Raw genomic sequence first — 16,808 nt, 5'->3', positions numbered from 1 at the left:
CGTGAAGTGAAAGAAGCTTTTGGTCTTCTAAAACTATAATAACCTGACCGATATATCGAATATCGATTTGGGGAAAAGGCCACTGTCTTTCTACCATCTTCCAAATTGTTCCGCATCGAAGCTTTGAATTCGAAGCTTTGTTTTAAAGAACAAAACTTTGCTGGGCCAGTTTCTTTGTAGGGGACACATTCACTTGTTTCTCTCCCACGATTGGTAGGTGGCCCTTCTGATTCACTGCACAGCCCCGCTACCCCCGCCTATAAAAGGCCTACTTCTCCTCCCTTTTTTCAACTTCACTCTCGCAACACCACAACGGCGCTACACTTGTGTTACCCGTTGCATCTTCACCATCGCATCTACCTTCCAGGGTAGGATGCACGCTCTTTTCATTTGATGCGCGGTGCTAACTTGGGTCCTGTTCTAGATCTGTTCAGCGATTTTTTTTTAAAACCGTTGACACATCTCGATACCGACTCCAATCATGGAAGGCATCCAGACACACCCATCGAATGCGGCGCAAGCCAAGGCGTTCACGGCGCCAGGATCGTTGTCGTTCCCCGGAGCCACCAACGAGCTGACACCCCCGCCCGTCGGCACTGGTGATGCTGCTCAGCGACCTGCCCTCAACGGCCAGCAGGCGGCAAATGGCAATGGGGTGGCACCCGCAACGCCTGTCGCGACGCCTGCTGCCACTCAAGGACCTAGTGGAATTACTCCCACTCTACAGTATGTATCCTCCTGAGTGACCTTTTTATGCTCAGCGAGGCTTATATGGCAAACTTTAAAGGAACATCGTGGCTACAGTGAACTTGGACTGCCGCTTGGACCTCAAGACTATTGCTCTGCATGCTCGTAACGCAGAGTATAACCCTAAGGTACTACAGATCTGGCGTGCATACTGAGTAAGAAACACGTTGCTAACAGAAAAAGCGTTTCGCCGCTGTCATCATGCGAATCCGCGAGCCCAAGACCACCGCTCTGATCTTCGCTTCCGGCAAGATGGTCGTCACTGGTGCCAAGTCTGAGGACGATTCGAAGCTCGCTTCAAGAAAGTACGCTCGTATCATTCAGAAGCTTGGATTTAATGCCAAGTTCACCGACTTCAAGATTCAGAACATCGTCGGCTCTTGCGATATCAAGTTCCCTATCCGACTCGAGGGTTTGGCATCTCGCCATCACAATTTCAGTTCCTATGAACCCGAGCTGTTCCCCGGTCTCATCTACCGCATGATCAAGCCCAAGATCGTGCTTCTCATCTTTGTCAGTGGCAAGATCGTCTTGACCGGTGCCAAGGTCCGAGAGGAAATCTACCAGGCCTTCGAGATGATCTACCCTGTGTTGCAAGGTATGTTTTGCATATTCGTTTACTCTTCTGATCGCATTGATACTAACAACCCTGAACAGATTTCCGCAAAGTCTAAGGTGCCACTTGACTCTCTGTCGTCTTACATCCGACACTACAATGTCACCTTCTCGACGTGTATGATTAGACAACTCGTCATGATACCACGATTGCTTTCATGTTCTCTGGCTTCCGCTTGGTCTTGATGCCCAGGCTGGAGGCCAGGAATTTGCGTTTGTACCATTTTGAATTTCTGCATTGCATTGGCGTTGGCAGGGGCGGTTAGGAAGGGGATTATTTACGAGGGATTTCGGTTCTGGGGAAAAGCAAAGACTACTCATCCCGCGACACATCATAGATTGCTCGCGCCAGTACTGTGGCGCACGCGCTCAGTTGATTTGAGCGCTTATAATATTCCTGAGGGACGCGTTGAGCTGAGAGAGGGTGCTGAGGAAACAAAGTCGAACAGTTGCCCGAGTGAGCCTTTTGAAGGTTCAGTCCAAAAAGCATGAACTTGGTAACGAGTTCGTGAAAACACGGAGAGCAATATCCCAGCATTTGCTGGTGAATTAAGACAATCGTATGGTTGTCTCGAACTTGAACCAACATCTGCGAGATGCATTTCTCCAGAGTACAGTCTTATCTCAGTAGTGAGATATAAATAAAGTTTTAAGTTCTCTCCCAACTTTGCAACCGATTTGACATTTTGTGTGTGTGAAGCTCGCGTGCGCCGATGATGCATGATGATCCACTCACGTACCCAGCCAATAATGGCATTCGCATAGTCAATCGGCAAACTATCCCCGATTCTCGGCAGCGCCAAAGACTTATAAGCCGATTTTTGGGCTCCTTCTAGTGTCGTTCGGGACGCTCTCCTCCTCGGACAACGCCGTGATCGGTGTGGGAACAGGGAAAAGTCTTCGCATCTCATCGGCCCATGTGAACTTTCTTTTGTTGACAGTGGCAGATAGATAGGTAGATAAGTATCGTGCCTCGTAGGAAGCCTTTCTTGTCTTGTCCTCGACCGTCTAGCATCTTTGTCTGTCGCAATGGCTGATGCTCCCTCTTCCATCCTTATCGTTGGCTCTGGAGTCTTCGGGCTTGGCACCGCCTGGGCTTTGGCCAAACGACCACACTACTCCAGCACCTCGATTACTGTCGTCGACGACTGCGCAGGGCAGTTTCCTCCAGAAGATGCTGCCAGTGTAGATTCGTCTCGAATTGTACGAGCCGACTACTCAGACCCTTACTATGCCGCGCTTGCCGCTGAGGCGCAGAAGGAATGGCGAAAGCAGGGTGATGATGAGGTCGGTGGACAGGGACGATATTCCGAGTCGGGCTTTGTCCTCTGCGCGAGCGAGACCCCCAAAGACTTCAAGCTCAAGAAGTCTGGCATGGACTATACCAAGGAGAGCGCCAAAAATGTCGAGTCCATCGCTAAGCAGACTGGTCTGCCCGTGGATAAGATCCAAAAGCTGGAGAGTACCAAGGCTCTCCAAGAGTTCCTCGGCACAGACGGCTATCCCGGAGACTGGGGCTACCTCAATGGCAACTCTGGCTGGGCTGATGCCGGAGAGGGTATGAAGTGGCTCTACAAGCAGGCTCAGGCCACAGGACGTATCCAATTCGTCAACGGCAAGGTGACAGAGCTCGTTACAGGGGGCGACCGAGTCATTGGTGCAAAATTGAGCGACTCAGAGGTTCTCAAGGCTGATGTGGTCATGGTAGCTGCCGGTGCTTGGTCCGGCTCACTCGTTGACCTTCGAGGAAGAACAGAGGCTACTGGCCATGCAGTCGCGTATATGGACATCACACCGGAAGAGCAGAAGCGACTCGACAACTTCCCAGTGGTGTTGAACCTCAGCACCGGCCTCTTCCTCATCCCCCCTCGAAATAACGTCCTCAAGGCCGCCCGCCACACATTCGGGTACATTAACCCGGTCAAGATTAACAACGCTCTTCCTCCTTCGCCCAACGATAATCGGGAACCCTTCCTCGCATCTCAACCCTACACCTCTCGCAATGATTCCTCGAACCCTTTAACCGTCGAGGCCGACAAAGATCTGCGCCGCGCACTCACGGACCTGTGTCCTATACGTGGCCTAGAAACTCGACCATGGAAGGAGGCTCGAATCTGCTGGTATTCCGATACACGAGATGGCGAGTGGCTCATTGACTACCACCCGGGCTGGAAAGGACTCTTTGTTGCAACAGGTGACAGCGGACACGGATTCAAGTTCCTACCCAACTTGGGTGAGAAGATCGTGGATGTTATGCAAGGCCAGGGTGGTAAGCTTGGCGAGAAGTGGCGATGGAGAGAGATCCAGAACGATGGAGTCGGAAGAGAGACGAACGGGGTTTATAACGGCCTCATGACTGAAGACGGTAGCAGAGGTGGACGGCCCTTGGTGCTATGTGATGAGCTCGAGAAGGGCCGGGCGCTTGTTGGAGACACCAAGGCCAAGCTATGATAGAACATCAGAAGGTCTTGGGCGCAAGCCGCATATGGTTTGGATTTAGATGAAGCGTTCGTTTGTAGCATTTCAAGAAATCAAGTTTTGTTTGTCAAGATGGAATGTTTGAGAATGTGAAGAAGCGACATGCATGGTCTGACTTGAAAGGAGGATAAGCTTACAACCACAACACCACTTACAGACGTTGGGTTGATATGGACAACGGGCTAATAAATATCCGACAGGCCATGTTTCAGCAAGGCTGGCTTTAACATGACTTCACATGTCAGGGATGACATTTATTTGGAACAGGGAGAGACAGATTTGAGTTTTATTCTGTAAGGGGGTATAATGAAGGGTTGAGCTAAGGAACGATGATGTTTGATTCTTTGGTTCCACGACTCCATAGGAGAGGAGCTTGTTAGTCACCTCCATGGCCATAGAACTGCTCTTGATCGAGATGGTTTGTCTCTTCTCTCGTGTTCCGAGTTTGTATAGCAAGTTTGTCTCATGTCACGTCGCTCGTAGTCATTGTGCAGTGCTGAGTATTTATGTCGTCTCCGTTTTTATGTCCTTCTGTTCTTGACTGTCTCCTGTGCCACCTTTGCAGTCGCATTGACGATCAACTGGTGCTCATGAGAGTGAACCTTCTCCTTATACTGTTCTAGGTCCTCTCCCTTCCACTCAATTTCCTTGACCAGGATAGGAGTACCCCTGTCTACTTCAGCGATCACGTAGTGGGCCATGATGCCTGATCGTGTTAGTCGACCAGCCTTGAACTCATCATAAGCTCGCTCGATCGCATTGGCCCCGTCAAACTCTCCTGGTAGAGCACTGTGTGGTTTTGTTAATGATTCGGTAATCTTCTAGGACGTAACGCATTATACTCACGGGTGCAAGTTAATGACATTCAGACCAGCTTTCTGGATAGGGTCCAGGAAAGCAGTCGAGAAGACATGCATCCAACCAGCGAGAACAATAAGCTCGGGCTTCTCGTCGGCTGAGAGAATCTTTTCGGCCAGCGCAGCGTCATATTTCCGACGACCTTCAGTCACTTTCTGATCGTCGGTTTCTCCCTTTTCCAAGAAACCGTGTGAGATCAAGTTAAAGTATTGCCAAGGAATGCCTTGTCGCAAGTCAGTATATACACATGAAAGTCGTATGGACTAGCACAACGTATAGGATCTTGTGAGAGGGCTCGTACCAGCTTTCTCGGCTCGGACAGTTGCGTGTGCGTTCCGTCGGTTCACAATGAGAGAAATGATACGACTATTTGGGAGTGAACCAGTAGATATCGCATCAATGAGAGCCTGGAAATTAGAGCCAAAACCAGAGGCCATGACTAGAATTCGGCATGGTGATTGGTCCGCGTTTGACATCTTGAAGGGCAGATACTGAAGTGAACTGAAGATTGTAGTATGCTCCAGTCACCCTCCGAATAATATTCTCCAGCTTCCGTTCAAAACTTTCACCCCTCCAAAGGGTATCACGTGATGCCGATAGCGGCAGACCACACATTGTCGAGAAAATGGCCCAAGACACGCTTAAACAAGATATAATGAAATAATTAGGCTATTTTGAGTATTTTCAGTGCTCATACTCTAGTGTCCCACTTGGTTTTGTTTTAGGGCCGGCTCCTTGTCCATGCTATGGCCTTTGTTCGGACCATTGCAGAGTTGCGACCTGAGGACTTATATTGAAAGCCTCGTTACCTTTGGCTTACATTGATCTTTTCTTGATTCGAAAAGCCACATTCACGAGACTTGTCGCCAAGAAAAGAAATCTCATCGAGCTGAATGTCCCCTTTTGATCATACGTGCTTCAGCCCGAAACTACTGTTAATACGTGCCGAAACTGCAACTCACTCGATATCGAGCCATACGTACCTAGGGTAGTTGACGACGAAATACCGAACTAGGTACGTTATGCCCTATTCAACCTAGCGCACAGTAAGCGACAAGGCTTACAGCGATGAGGCCCACTAGCTAGACCCAGGGAACGCGCTGAGACTATTGCGACAGCTACCTTAGTTAACCAGAACTCCAGCCAACATTGCCCGAATTCAGTCTTTCTTTCAACGGTCTCTATCTCCATGGATACTGGGCATACTTCGCGTACGACAACAGAGATGCGCTGAATCAACAAATCGAAAATAGAAACCGAAAATGTCCTCCGGAAAGGGCGTATCCGAATTCCCAAGCTTGGAAGCCAAGCTGCAAAAACCGACCAAGCAGTCCGCTTTCGAGAAACAAAAAGCAGAAGCTGAAGCCAAGCGACTACGAGAAGAAGCAGAAACCGCTGCGGTATATAATGAATTCGTCAAAAGTTTCGACCGCGATGATGACTACGATGGACACAACGCACCCAGCTCTTCAGCACCTCCACGCCCGCGACATGGATTTGGGGGCCCGCCACCACCCTCAGGACCAGGGAGACGGCATTTTGGAACATCGGGACTGAAGAGCGGACCAGGAAGCTTGGGACCTCCGCCATCCTCGTTCGCGAAAAAGCGGTCTTTCCAGGACTTTGCACGGCCGTCGCGGGATAAGGGAGTCCTGGGCTATGATGAGGGAGCCAGTGGAGGAGGGCCGATCCCAGCAGCGAGAGCTTTCAATACAAGCGATGATGAGGATATGGACGGCGTGACGGATAGGGCAGAAGTGAAGGCTATAGCGAAACCTACACTTCGACTGTCGAATATTCCTCCAGGAACTTCCCCTGCCACGATCAAGGCCCTGATCCCGGGCAATTTGACAGTCGAGAATGTCAAAATCACACCTTCGAGCAGCTCTGCCAACTCGGAAAGAAAGCATGCCGTTTCGATTGTCACATTATCCCAAGAAACACCCGCTAACGAGATCGACGCAGCCGTCAATGCGCTACAGAACCGATACCTTGGTTATGGATATTACCTGTCTCTCCATCGCCATCTTTCATCAGCCGTTGTGAGTTCGGCTGCATTACCGAATATTGGTTCTTCAGCGACATCACATCCCTTTGGTGCGAAGCCTGTTGAACAACCACCAGGACCACAAAACCCGCACGCGCAGCATGGATTCAATAGCAGATTTGCGCCCCCAACGTCTTATGGACCTCCTGGCGCAGGCATTAATCGGTCGGCCCTGTTACATGTGCCGGTCAAACCACCCACTGATGTAAAGATTATCCAACTGATTAGCAAGGTTATCGAGGGAGCTCTTGCGCATGGCCCAGAATTTGAGGCGCTGCTCATGTCACGACCCGAGGTGCAAAGAGAAGAAAAATGGGCATGGATATGGGATGCAAGAAGTCAAGGCGGCATATGGTACCGATGGAGACTATGGGAGGTCATTACGGGTTCACAGCAATCACGACAAAACGGGAAATACGTCCCCCTATTCGATGGTTCGCATGCATGGAGGGCCCCAGAGAAGAACCTCAAGTTTGAGTATACGACCAAGCTGGACGAATTCGTGTCGGACTCAGAGTACAACTCATCGGATGAGGAGGACTTTGAGGATGACAACAAGAGGGAAATCCCAGGTGCGGAATCCGAAAAGGCGTTCCTCAACCCGCTGGAGAAAGCCAAGCTAACACATCTCCTTGCGCGACTACCAACTTCGATGTCGAGGCTAAGAAAGGGCGATGTCGCTAGAGTGACGAGCTTCGCAATTACCCATGCTAGTCGAGGAGTTGACGAGGTCGTGGCGATGATCACATTCAATGTCGAGAAGCCATTTGCTCTTACTGGCGCAAACCCTGACAAGAAGTCTGAGAGCAAAGAATTCCAACCAAGCGCACCCGAGGAGGCGCCAAGTAACGAAGGCCCCGACATCAGTGGTGCTAGTCTGGTGGGATTATATGTCGTTAGTGACATACTGTCGTCTTCGTCGACAAGCGGCGTGCGGCACGCCTGGCGTTTTCGGCAGCTATTCGAGACATCACTGAAAGACCGCAAGACGTTCGAGACACTGGGCCTCATGGCGGAGCGACTCAAGTGGGGACGTCTACGTGCAGAGAAGTGGAAGCGCAGCATTCACCTTGTTCTGAATCTCTGGGAGGGATGGTGCGTCTTCCCTGTTGAGAGCCAGGAACTATTTGTTAAGAGTTTCGAGAATCCACCGTCGCTGGTTGCCGCTGAGAAGGAGGATAGCGAAGAGAAGAAGGGCAAATGGAAGACGGTGGAGGATGGACAATTACGTGCACTACCCGTTTCGACCGTCGAGGAGGAAGAAGAGGATGACGTTCGGGGCGAGGCGATTGATGACGATGATGTTATTGGAGAGCCGATCGAAGAGGACGATATTGAGGGAGAACCTATTGACGAGGATGACATCGAGGGAGAGCCTATTGATGAGGACGATGTGACTGGAGAACCAATGGATGAAGATGAGGCTGTAGGGGATGAGTTGCCACCAGCGGCTACAGATCAACCTACAATGGGCACTGAGAACAAGACCAAAGAGGAACCGTTTCAAGCCGGACAGCCTCGAAGACGGATGCGAGCAGTGGATATGTTTGCAGATTCAGACGATTCGGACAAGAGCGGATAGAGATAGGCGAAGTTCAATGATACCAATTTGTAATGGGATTAGACGTACCGTTCCGTCTGCGAGATGGCGCCATTCAACGGCGTGAGACCTGGGCGGGCCAAAGAGTAGGATGTGATCTCTAGGCTGTGTGCGACCGCTGGGCATTTGAAGATCAGTTGAGTACGATTCAACCTCAAGGCCAGAATGCCAAGGATGTGTAGAGCATGACATGAAACCAGACGCTAGACGAGGATCCCACGGGAGATGAGCCTAGAACAGAGGCACAATGTAACATGGATGTGGAAAAGCACATGCTGATAATGGCAGCATTGTCGTTGGCAGATGAGTTTGTGATGAGCTATGCTACCAAGGAGGGACTGTCGACTTTGTCAAGGCCCAACAAACCATGTTACGTCACAGATATTGATATGGCGGAAAGCAATTCATACGTATGAGGCAAAAATAGTCGACAAGAGAAAGCTGAGCGCTTGAGCTTTATAGTGGTGTTGGTATTGGTGTTGAAGGTGGCCGGCCGGGGCCTTTGAGCCAATGGAAACTTGCTCACTCGGCCGGGTTGGCTGATGGATACGGACACAAGATAGTGGAGAGGGAAGAGAAAAGCGACATGAACGATTGAAATGCGGTAAAGTCGGAGTTTTCACTGTTATTGGGAGGCAATGGACCTTATATTTATATACAAACATGTTTCGTTTTGATTAGAGTCGTTGAATTGCCCAATGTGCTCTTCCGGACGTTGCACGGGAGAGAATCGCCGGGTCTCCGGCTATACAGTGCTCCGTATCGGCGGCGGCTGAATTGGAGGAACGGGCCTGAGCCGGGGGGGAGGGAACATGCTGGGCTTGGCTTGTAGGGAATACTGTACGGATAACAACAACGTCATGGAGCACTCTAGAGATCCTGATAATACACTCTACTGCGTTCGTTTTCATATTGAGATGTCCTCGGAACAATTTTTATCTTATCACGGAACCATCTTAGACATGGCATGACTTTCAACGTGTACTATTCCGAGCCGATCTTAGCTGAGCGGGCACCGAAGACCAATATTGATGCGTGCCAGAGCCGAGAGCCCAAGTCTGTCGTTAGCGTGACAGTGATCTTGCCAACCAAGTGCCTTGCTGGGATTAGACACCCTTTGGGCTCTTTAGGGCGTTTCTTGCCCGCTGCAGCCCCCGCATGGTGGGGGGCGCGACGAATATTTGCAGGCAGGTCGTCCGCTGGCTGCTGACAAGGTTGGGTCAGGTCCCTGAATGAATAATGAACCATCTCTCGTCTTGGGTCTAGATCAAGATCCTTCGTTTTGCTTTGTTACATCTTCTTCTTGCACGACAACAACGGCAACGGCAACGATACATGTCATCATTCTTACAACAATTTGGCATTCTATAGCATTCACTTACACTGGCCATAAGCCCCCGTTTTCATCGAGTCCTACCTAACTCAGCACGACACTTTGATATAGTACACAGCCGCCGCGAACTTTGGAAACCCCGTCGGTTTCTGTATCCCGTCGTTTGCGACGCAAATTCCGAGTCCTCGAGTGTCGCCGAGTAAACCACGTCGCGTCTTCCACACACACACTCTCTCATGTCGACTCTTGCGAGACTTGCGCATTTGTAGGCAATTGTTACGGCTGTGAGCCGGCCACCATCTCTCCCACTACCTATCCGTCTTGCTCCACCTCTGTCATCCGTCGCACATACGTTCCCGACGACAGTCTCACCATGCCTCTCATCAATGGAATAAAAATGGCCTGGTACGATTAATCCTGGCACATTTCAACTGCTGTCGGTCTGTTGGTTAGACTTTGCTGACTCTGGACTTGTAGCGAGCCTTGTATTCGTGGTCATCGCTCTACTAAATGTACACACGCAAACGAGCGACTAATGGTACCTGTTAGGAAGCCAGGTAGGCCTCTTAGTACATGCCCTCATCCGGCTTCTCGTCCATGTTCTTGCGGCAGAGTCACGGCTGCGATACCAAAGAAGCAAGCATGCCATTGTGGTCCCAGCAAAGATACCGAATCACCAAAGCCTGAGAACGGTGATAGCACAAGCAGCTCCACGCCCCAGAGCCCTGCTAGCAAAACACCAGGTGCTGGATATCGAGTACAGAAAACGAGTTCGAAGGGCGGAAGTTCTAGCAGAAGAGAATCTGTTGACCCATCGGCCTTTCAGCGTATGGATCCCAAGATGCTCAATATTTTGCCCTCGTTCGAGGACATATCCCAGAAGCCGGTCGCGCCTCTTCCTGACATGTCTACTTATGGGAGTATGGGTATGACACCAGCAGACAGCCCTTTTGGACCCGTCATGTATCCAATGTTCCAACCACAAATACCACCCCCTATGATGAGCACAGGCACATCAAAGGAGACCATAGCTGGCCAGTCCGGTTCAATAACGAGCACGCAAGTTCTAGAACAACCAATTCAGTCTACACCAAAAGCCGGATCTTGCTGCGGAGGACGCAATTCTAATAACATTGCTTCCGTTCCAATTACGATGCCCTCAGTACCGAGTCCACCGAAAGTCAAAGCGAAGGGTTGTTGCTCTTCCAGTAACGACTCCCCCAAACTCAACCAGAAGAACGATAATGTCCCGGCCAACGACATAGCGACGTCCAACAGCATGATGATGTCGCCTTTTCCAACACCCATCATGATGCCCAATGGCATGTACGCCTACTACCCTCAGCCGACTGTGTTCACGTACCCACCTCAGTATGGTTCATACTTGCAGCCTCTTCAGCCGGAGCAATGGAGACAAGTAATGGCCGCGATGACTTTTGCTGGTCAAGGGGGCATGCCTTCACCCTTCGGAATGCCTGGTGCAACACCGTTTCCCGCCCCTACTGCCCCTCAAACTCCCCATTCGGCGACGGGCACTTCTCACCAGTGTAGCTGTGGTGCCTCGTGCGAGTGTGTAGGTTGCGCGGCCCATCCGTATAATGAAGCGACGCAGAACTATGTTCGATCGGCCTGGCAGAGCATGATGGATACCGGTTACACCCATGTGAACGGGCACGGAAATGGTGAAACGCCTACAACAAATGGCCACAGCGTTACCGCAAGCAAGGCTTCTGTACCTCCTCCTATCGGCTCTACTGACGGGACTGTATCGCCAGTCGCCCCACAAACCCCCTCTGAAGCGGCGTCAGGCATTAGCGAAGAGCAAGCACTGTCGGCGAATGATTTCTTCTTTGTTAGTTACCCATTCGGAGACTCTTGTGCTGGTGAGGAGGCAAGCTGTCCGTGCGGAGATGATTGTCAGTGTTTAGGCTGCGTAATTCATGGCAACTCTGAGTCAGCAGTGGAAGCAGAAGGCCAGGTCTAGAAAACACCTCTGATAGTATGAGAGCTTCTTTGATGAAACTTTCAAACTCGCCCATCAAGCGATTCTACGGATGCAAAGAAATCATCACGTAAGGGGGGAAGACGAGGGCAGCGATTTGCTAGTTTGCGGCGATTATACCCATTCAAGTTTTGGAATAGTGAAGAAGGCCACTGGGAGGTTGAAAATAATAGAGAAGCTTCGGCATAGTATGCATATAAATACGATTTACTCCCCTTCACGCTATGGCACATGCTTCTGAGTTGACATTAATCTCATCGTGATGCAATCAATGGAAGGCATTGTTTTAGGTTCTGTAAGCTACTAACTAACGTTAACCTAGGTAGTGTTATTAAAGAAAAGCGGATCGCACTGTGCTCATCCCTTGACCTCAAAATCTCATCTTAAAACACTTTGAACCAGATTCATCTCATCGATGTTCTAATTTTATCACCACAACTTTTGATTGCTTACATTATCGGACTTGCAATACTCAGACATAGTCTCAAAGCGTCGAAATGGACCGCAGTAACCGGGTTAGAGAGAGGTCGCCGCACCGTGACTACAATTATAGGAGAAGCCAGGACCGCGACAACACTTCATATAAAAATACGCGCTCACGATCACGATCACCTGATAACAAACGATCTAAAACATCATCTTATCGACACGATAGACATCACTCTGAGCCTAGTGGCCGTCTCTCGTCTCCCAAACATCATCATCGCCATCATTCATCACACAAATCCCGGGATCATGCAAGTCGCAAGCCTGAAGCTGTGGTTAACCTACCCTTCGAGGCGCGGCCCTTATCAAAAGCCGATCTGCCTTCGTTCAAGCCACTATTTGGTGAATATCTAAGTCTTCAGAAGCAGAAGAATATCACAGAAATGGACGATCATGAAGTCAGAGGGCGATGGAAGAGCTTCATTGGGAAGTGGAACCGAAAGGAGTTGGCAGAAGGATGGTACGACCCTGAGACATTTGCACGAATTGCATCGAATAACCCAGTTGCGCCTCAAGTAAGACGTGCTTCTGTGCATCGGGATGAAGCGCGAGAGCCCATGAACAACAGAGAAGATCGTGAGAGCGAGGATGATGAAGATGATTATGGCCCTCCACTTCCTGGTTCGGATCATACACGGCGGTCTGGACCAGGCATCCCCACACTTCAGGATCTATCATTACGAGCTGAGCTTGCCGAGGAAGACAAGCAAGCGTCTATTGCGGACCTGCGTGAAGCGCGCAAAGCTGATCGGGTTCTGCAGAAAGAGCGTCTCGAAGATTTGGTCCCTCGTGCTGAGGCCGGGACTCGTGAGCGCATGTTGGAGAAGCGAGCAGCAGTGGCGGACAAGATGCGCTCGTTCCGCGACAAGAGCCCTGATGCTATGGAAGTCAAAGACGAGAGAGAACTCATGGGCGACGGAGACTCATTGGATGAGTACAAGAAAGCCAAGGAAAGTGAGCAACGCCGCAAGACGGAGAGGGAAATCCGCAGAGAGGAGATCGAAAGGGCCAAAAGGGAAGAGGTGGAAGAGAAGAAGAGAGCATGGAGGGAAAGGGAAGAAGGGACCGTGAGCATGTTGAGGGAATTGGCACGTCAGCGATTCGGATAGAGGACATGATCACCTATATCCGAATACCTCTCTCTCATTCAAGTCTCGAAGCTATGATGATGACGATGGTGGAAGAACAACTTGGCTATCTATTCTTTTCGGTGGATTTATATGGTAGGTAGATTTACTGAGGGATGTATATTTTGACGCACTGTGGGAGCGCACCAATTGGAAGTTTGGCCCACCCGAATCAAAACTCTTCTTCACGACTTTCAACAACCAGAAGAAGCAAAACTTGGACTCTGATGCTCGGATCTCAGTACAAACTTATCACCGAAACCAGACGCGAGAGCGAGAGCGAGCTAAGAGAACAGTTCCTACTTAGACCACGAAGGATTTAAGCTGCAGCCATAAAATTACACAGAAGTCCTCCAACGGAATCTTACTCCCACACACATTTCAGACTGACTATTGCTCACCCTTGGACCGCACTCTTCACTCGACACAATGTCTGGCGAGGTAGACTATGGATTTGGCGACCTCATGGATGACCCAGAGGATTACTGCCCACCTACGCCCCCTCCTACATCTCAGGTCTTCACTATGCAAAGCGGCAAGCCCATAACACTTCACCTTGTTGGCGCCAGCCCTACTGAAGCTCACCATCTCTGGAACGGCGCCAAGATGATCTCCGACTTCTTCGAGGAGGATCCTTCTCGAGTACGTGAGAAGACGGTTCTGGAGCTTGGTGCCGCTGCTGGTCTGCCCAGTCTTGTCGCTGCTATTCTTGGTGCGCGCAAGGTCGTGGTGACGGATTACCCAGACCCGGATATCGTCAGAATCATGCAGAAGAACATTGATGAATGTGACGAAACGGTTGAGCCTCGTGGCCGAATCGCCAAGACTGTCGACGCTGTGGGCTTTGTCTGGGGCGCTGACCCTATCCCACTGCTTACTCGCCTGAACCCAACTGATGACTCTCACGAGGAGCGGTTCGATGTTCTCATCCTGGCAGATCTTCTATTCCGACACAGCGAGCATGGAAACATGGTCAAGTCCATCAAGGAGACCCTCAAGGTGTCCTGTGAGAGCGTGGCCTATGTGTTCTTCACATCATACCGACCGTGGAAGAAGGAGCTTGATGAGGGATTCTTTGACATTGCGCGCGATGAGGGCTTCGAGGTGGAACAGATTGCTGAACGGAGACTCGACAAGCCACTGTTTGAGAACGACCCTGGTGACTTGGATGTGCAGAAGACTGTCAAGGGATATGCTGTGAGATGGTCTGCCGACAAGTGCAGTTGATCATTACAAGGGCAACGGATAGATAGACGAAACTGACTGGCAATTGGTTAACGAATGACGATTATGACACCAAAGGTTGATACTGTGGATTCTCTTACATATGCACTTGCACTTGTACTGGCACATGCGTAAGAGTACAGTAATGAATATCTGACTACAGAGACTCTTACTCTTACTACTCACGATGCAGTACTCCAATTGCTACGTTACTTGACCTTATGAGGCTCCATCGTAGTAGATGCAACGAGCCGTCGGTAGGTGAGTACGTTCCCCACATCGATTCTTAAAAAGGCTCATCATAGCACAAGAAGAAGCACTTTTGGGGCATACAAAAGGAACTGAGACTCTTTCTGTAAATATCCGCGCCAAGTCTCGCTTCGTTTCGACCTCTATAGCAATCCTTGCCTGTGTTACAGAGCCTTTTGGCCGATGACCTGTCAGCTGCTTGTATCTCCAAGTACCACCTAATTTATAGCTCGCGAGGGGTAGTCAGTCAACTGTAACGGGATTTTTGTCTTATTTTACCGGCGGTCCACAAGCCGCAGAACACCAGACGTCGTTTCCGCGCCGCGCTGCAAGCCGCAATTCGTTCGACGGACCAAAACCCGCATTTTCATATCACATCATGTCCACTTCGCAGTATCTCCAAGATCTCAACAGGGATGGGTTTGTGGTCATAAAGTCAATCGTGAGCAAGGATAAGCTCGATGCTCTCCGTGAGGTCAGCTCAAAGGCCACTCAGCTTGCTCGTCAAGGGCAGTGGCCTTACGGTACAGCCCCTTGACTGTTGCTCTAAATAGACATTTTCCTAATAGTTTGCAGTACGGACTGTAGGAAAACAATTCCCACCATGGGATGCCAGTCAGGCACGTGAGCACGGAATATGGGGTGTCCAACATCTCATGAACCCTGATCTCCCTGGTCATGAGCTATTCACAGAACTGTACTTCTCTGAAGCCATTCTCGGCATTGTGAAGCAGCTGCTGCAATGCCAAGACGAACATCTCGTGATGGAGCTGTTCAACATGCTTGTCAGGCCAGAAAGGGATTTTGAGTTGAGGTGGCATCGTGATGATATCCCCGCTGAGGCTAGCGAGGACGAGGAGATGGAGCGTCTTGGCAAGCATGCCTACCATGCTCAGTATAACTTCGCTCTATGGGATGATGATTCTCTCATTGTTGTGCCTGGCTCGCACAAGCGCGCTAGGACCTCGACTGAGCGAAGCGCAGATCCCTTTGCCAAGTCCCTGCCAGACCAGCTCATCGTCAAGCTGCAGCCCGGCGATATTGTCTTTTATAACAATAATATTCTGCATCGCGGGGAATACGCTAGCAGCAAGGAGCGAATGACACTACACGGCTCTGTTGGCTATGTGCAGGGCAGCTCTCTTCGAGCGAGGAACGTTCTACAGCATGGAATTGGTACCTGGGTTGACAAATGTGCTTTCGAGTCGCTCCCAGAGGAAGATAGGCGCAGGGCCGACGGTATGAGACATCGTCTGCTCCAGCTTGGCAGTGAGAGCGGTCAAGTTGGCTACTCGCTCCAAGGCTGACCCCGAGAGGCTGAGAAAAGCGAGACCGGCGCCAACACTTTTTGATGTCGTTACTTGGATATGTCAATGCACAAGAAGTACGGTACATTCTGTAACAAATTAAAGAAACCAAAAGCAGCAGGTTGACATTGTACATGCATGACCTGGCGAACTATAATTCTCCATCTGATGCTGAGACTCTGCTGACAAAGGGACGCAAGAAACAAAAAACTCAACGTCTTGATTCTCGGAAAAGTTTAGCATAGTTTTGTATGAACTGAGAAGGCTCCTCAGCTAGTGCCATCACCCAGCAGGCACGAGCTTGAACAACGCCCTGATCAGACACAATTCAAAACATTGCCAGTGGTATCACTATCAACAAATATTGATGGTTTCTCACCTCCTTTTCAATGTTACCGGTATTGCACTTCGGCATTGCGATACAACAGCAAAGGAAGCACATCTGAATAACCCTGCCCTGACACGACCGAGGTTAGTTATCACGATATTATCCGGCACAAAGACCGACTTCCCGATAATATCTAAGTTGCGGCTTTCACACCTAGGCTGTTTCTCAACCCCGCATTTGCACCCGAATCGAAGTGGCTGCCACCTCGTGCAAATTGTTTGGGGACCCCGGATTTTGAAAGCTCGGTCAGATCAAGGAGCTCAAAGTGTTGGGCCGACTCGAGTTGATGAGTGGTCCTGGAATGATGTAACTATCATTGTATTCGACGAGTCAGGTACACATATGTC

The 16,808-nt window shown here is 50.2% G+C and overlaps 7 protein-coding genes across 7 annotated transcripts; 6 read left to right on the top strand and 1 right to left on the bottom strand.

Moving 5' to 3' along the window:
* Window positions 1-481: 481 nt before the first annotated feature.
* On the top strand, window positions 482-1,421 carry FSUBG_5538 (TATA binding protein; the record flags this gene model as incomplete). Its single annotated transcript, XM_036683645.1, has 4 exons — window positions 482-726; window positions 788-875; window positions 925-1,345; window positions 1,405-1,421. The coding sequence occupies 4 exons, from the start codon at window positions 482-484 to the stop codon at window positions 1,419-1,421; spliced, it is 771 nt and encodes a 256-aa protein (XP_036538880.1).
* A 970-nt stretch (window positions 1,422-2,391) lies between these two features.
* Window positions 2,392-3,813, top strand: FSUBG_5537 (fructosyl amino acid oxidase; the record flags this gene model as incomplete). The annotated part of the gene is made up of 1 exon (XM_036683644.1): window positions 2,392-3,813. One exon carries the CDS (start codon window positions 2,392-2,394, stop codon window positions 3,811-3,813), a length of 1,422 nt encoding a protein of 473 aa, XP_036538879.1.
* Window positions 3,814-4,361: 548 nt separating this feature from the next.
* On the bottom strand, window positions 4,362-5,174 carry FSUBG_5536 (phosphoribosylglycinamide formyltransferase; the record flags this gene model as incomplete). Its single annotated transcript, XM_036683643.1, has 3 exons — window positions 4,362-4,629; window positions 4,687-4,921; window positions 5,000-5,174. The coding sequence occupies 3 exons, from the start codon at window positions 5,172-5,174 to the stop codon at window positions 4,362-4,364; spliced, it is 678 nt and encodes a 225-aa protein (XP_036538878.1).
* Window positions 5,175-5,960: 786 nt separating this feature from the next.
* On the top strand, window positions 5,961-8,327 carry FSUBG_5535 (u2 snRNP-associated SURP motif-containing protein; the record flags this gene model as incomplete). Its single annotated transcript, XM_036683642.1, has 1 exon — window positions 5,961-8,327. The coding sequence occupies one exon, from the start codon at window positions 5,961-5,963 to the stop codon at window positions 8,325-8,327; it is 2,367 nt and encodes a 788-aa protein (XP_036538877.1).
* Window positions 8,328-10,051: 1,724 nt separating this feature from the next.
* Window positions 10,052-13,275, top strand: FSUBG_5534 (copper-activated transcription factor; the record flags this gene model as incomplete). Its single annotated transcript, XM_036683641.1, has 3 exons — window positions 10,052-10,083; window positions 10,339-11,530; window positions 12,163-13,275. The coding sequence occupies 3 exons, from the start codon at window positions 10,052-10,054 to the stop codon at window positions 13,273-13,275; spliced, it is 2,337 nt and encodes a 778-aa protein (XP_036538876.1).
* Window positions 13,276-13,722: 447 nt separating this feature from the next.
* FSUBG_5533 (nicotinamide n-methyltransferase) lies at window positions 13,723-14,520 on the top strand (the record flags this gene model as incomplete). The annotated part of the gene is made up of 1 exon (XM_036683640.1): window positions 13,723-14,520. One exon carries the CDS (start codon window positions 13,723-13,725, stop codon window positions 14,518-14,520), a length of 798 nt encoding a protein of 265 aa, XP_036538875.1.
* Window positions 14,521-15,145: 625 nt separating this feature from the next.
* Window positions 15,146-16,073, top strand: FSUBG_5532 (nicotinamide n-methyltransferase; the record flags this gene model as incomplete). The annotated part of the gene is made up of 2 exons (XM_036683639.1): window positions 15,146-15,290; window positions 15,343-16,073. The coding sequence occupies 2 exons, from the start codon at window positions 15,146-15,148 to the stop codon at window positions 16,071-16,073; spliced, it is 876 nt and encodes a 291-aa protein (XP_036538874.1).
* Window positions 16,074-16,808: the final 735 nt, after the last annotated feature.

This window comes from Fusarium subglutinans (genome assembly GCF_013396075.1).
Source record: "Fusarium subglutinans strain NRRL 66333 chromosome Unknown NRRL66333_c0000055, whole genome shotgun sequence".
Classification (NCBI taxonomy): domain Eukaryota; kingdom Fungi; phylum Ascomycota; class Sordariomycetes; order Hypocreales; family Nectriaceae; genus Fusarium; species Fusarium subglutinans.
The sequence above is the reverse complement of the archived record's forward strand: the minus strand, read 5'-3'. Positions and strand labels throughout refer to the sequence as shown.